Below are 3,239 nucleotides of genomic sequence, written 5' to 3'. Positions count from 1 at the left end.
GCAGCAGCAGCAGCAGCAGCAGCAGTATTAAAATCCCCATCATCACTAGCAGCTGTCTTGTCGATTTTTAAAATCTTTTCTCTGATAAAGCAAAATGTTACCCTGCCATTGCTTTGATCATTTTTTTATTTATAAAATGTACGAGACACTTTTGCCTACTAAGTTGTAGTGACTGAGGTTTAATTTCAGATCTAACATTAACCCTAGCGGTAATCCTGAATTTTTTTTCTTCCATTTCAATGCAGATTTTAGTCCCCAAGAATGTAGATCTTGTCGTTGAACTCCTTGATGAGAGATGGTCGAAAGAGATTGTCATTTCCAACCTCGAACCGGTGTCTGCTCTCTTCGACATCATTTCTGAGGAGTTGGATGAAGAGAGGAATAAATTACAGCTTCAGGTACAAACAGTGATTCAATATACTGACTTCACTGTAGCGTGAGTACAATTCCCTACGTGGGAAAGACGTAAAATAAAAATAAAATACAAATTGTCGACTATATCCACCTTTCTGTAGGGATGTTGTATCTTATTGATGCATAACATAGGCAGCCTCGAAGTAAGTAGTAACTCTCCATCTCAGTGATCTAAATTGTGTTGTTGTTTTTTTAGGGGGGGGCATGGCTAAGACGTTTATTTGTCTCAGAGAACGGTTTAGAAAAGGAAAGAAGATTTCAGCAAAAAATCAGTTTTGAATTAAAGGTTCAGTATGAATCTGGTAGTATGTGGATAAAGTTAAAAGCCTCCAAACTGTTCAAAACAATGCTGCACGTTTGGTTTTACAGAAAAGAAAACAAGACTCTGTTACACATCTTTTACGGAGACAGCACTTGCTTTTTGTTGAGAAAATATTTATGTACAAGTTAGCCACTCTATGTCACAAATACTTGAATGATAGTACACCATCATATTCATCAAATCAGTTGAAACTCTATATGATTCCAACTCGCAGTTTAGGGTCATCAGCTGACCAAAAGAACTTACATTGACTATTTATCAAACTTAAAACAAAGGGTATTGGCCCCAATATTTGGAGCGCTTTGACTACATGTAGTAGTTTAAGGGAAATATAACCTTAAAATTAAAATGTGAGCAAACGTCATTTCTGTTTTTAGATTAATGAGATATATACAGGGTTTTGGTCGGAACATAATATTCATGTATTACTATAGTATTTGTGAAACACTCAGAGTCTTTGTTTTGTAATTGGGGTTGAACGTTTTACAAAAGCAATTTCTAGTATGTATTAATACGTTATTTTTGCTAATACTGGCACTATTATTATTATTATTATTGTTATTATTATGATTATTATGATTATTATTATTATTATTATTAAAATTATTATTATTATTATTATTATTATTATTATTATTATTATTATTATTATTATTATTATTATTATTATCATTATCATCATTATTATTATTATTATTATCATTAGTCGTTTTTTTTACGAAGTACAGTGCGCCTTTAATGTTGTTATGACCGTACCAACGAGGATCCTCTTTAACTGATTGAGCAAAAAATTCAGGCTTTTGGACTTGCTCAATAAATGCAAGTTCTCGCTCTGCTTTAACTTTTTAACTTGGACTCACACAGAAATTGTGATCTTAATTCCAAGGACCAGGCTTGTTTGCTCTTGTATCTGTGTATTCATGAGTGAATGTATGTGCCCCGTGTGTTTTCTTTGCGTAGAAATACAGACAGATAGACAGACAGACTGACAAACAGACAGACAGATAGGCAGCCGGACAGACAGATAGCCAGCCAGCCAGACAGACACAGTCTTAAAGTTACAATTACATCTTTCAGATTGCAGGGAAAAACCTTCCATTCTCTTCCTCATCCCTGATGGAAGTGGGGGTTATTGGAGGCTCTACAATAACAGTTTCGAAAAAAGGTAAGATGCGTATTATAGAAGTTTTATGACAGTCGGGCGAAGAAAATCCAAACATTTTATGTTGTTAATGATATGGCCTCCTTGTTTCGAGTGAACAGAAAATCAGCTAGTATCCCCTTTCATGAAGTTACTTTTTTGGGCATCTCTTTATTTTTTACTATGATGTCGTTTCATGTACAGCCACCTGCTTTTAAAAGATCCAACCTGTGTTCAAAAGGGCGTCGGGTATTTAATTTGTAAGTTTAAAAAGATTTTTAAAAGTTTTATTCCTACAGAGTGAAAAAGGATTATTGTTGTTGTAATTCTCAAAATGCTCAGTATGCAAAGCTGGTATTCTGAAAACATGTGTGTCCACTAAAATGCATTCTCCAAGCGCTCAGCTCTTACCACATAATGAATAGGAACAACGGCAGTTTCCTTACAACCCGATGTCTAACGATACTATGTTAATATTCGTTCTTATTGCATTTCTTTTTTTTCAAAACAAATGCTATAGACATATTTGTGATGTCTGTTGTTTGGCTGTAGTGCTCGCAACAGAAAGGAAGAGGGTTTTTGAATCTATCAGAGGCCCGACTTTGTGTCCTTTGGAAAGGCACTTTTCACGAATTTTCCTCTCGTCACCCAGGTGGAAATGGGTACCCAGCTATAGACTGCGAAACATCTTGCCAATTTGTTAGTGTTTGTGCGCCTTATCAGCTTATTGCACAGTATGCTTCCCCGGAAATCGAGAATGACTCTGAGTGCTCTCGGGTCTACTGGGGTGATAATATATTTTGTGAAGCACAAAGAGGTTGCTGTGGAGTGTGGAGAGAAAATATGTTCAATACAAAGGCTATTTATTTAGATTTATTTTTATTACTTGTTGCTGTATTGAACATAATTTTTTGATTGACTATATTTTAATTTGTTTTTTCAGTCGAAGAAGAACCGGTCACAAAGAACGCAAGCAATGCTGTTTTGGACAGCACAGCACGACAGGTGACTTGAGACCCAAATGTTAATTATCATGAGGAATATAACGCAGTCGGTATTTTTTATATATTTTTTTTTTGAGGGGGGGGTATGACAGGTTGAGCTCATAGTGAAGTTACCAGGTTTATCTACTTAAATCTTCATGAAACATTTAGGTGAAGCTTGGTAGCTTGGTGAAGATCTAGAATAAAGCTTGGTGCGGCATTAAGGTTAAGTAAGTAACACATACGGGTTAAACGTGGAGAAACATTTTTGTGTATGTGTGTTGGGGAAGGGAGGGGAGGGGTGGGGGTGGAGGGAGGAAGTGTAGTGAAGCACCAAGGTAATGCTTCAGTGTAAAGATTGAGAAGCGAGCCTTTGTCA

The 3,239-nt window shown here is 36.0% G+C and overlaps 1 protein-coding gene across 1 annotated transcript in view; it reads left to right on the top strand.

Annotated features, from left to right (window-relative positions):
• LOC101862815 overlaps window positions 1-3,239 on the top strand; it is a gene marked incomplete in the record, with an annotated part of 18,339 nt that overhangs the window by 3,096 nt on the left and 12,004 nt on the right. Inside the window, 3 exon segments of the mRNA XM_005103584.3 lie at window positions 247-398; window positions 1,814-1,901; window positions 2,821-2,882. Of these exon segments, the coding sequence (XP_005103641.2) occupies window positions 247-398; window positions 1,814-1,901; window positions 2,821-2,882 (302 nt within the window).

This window comes from Aplysia californica, unplaced genomic scaffold, assembly GCF_000002075.1.
Source record: "Aplysia californica isolate F4 #8 unplaced genomic scaffold, AplCal3.0 scaffold00380, whole genome shotgun sequence".
In the NCBI taxonomy this organism is placed as follows: domain Eukaryota; kingdom Metazoa; phylum Mollusca; class Gastropoda; order Aplysiida; family Aplysiidae; genus Aplysia; species Aplysia californica.
This window is presented reverse-complemented; position numbering and strand designations above follow the sequence as displayed.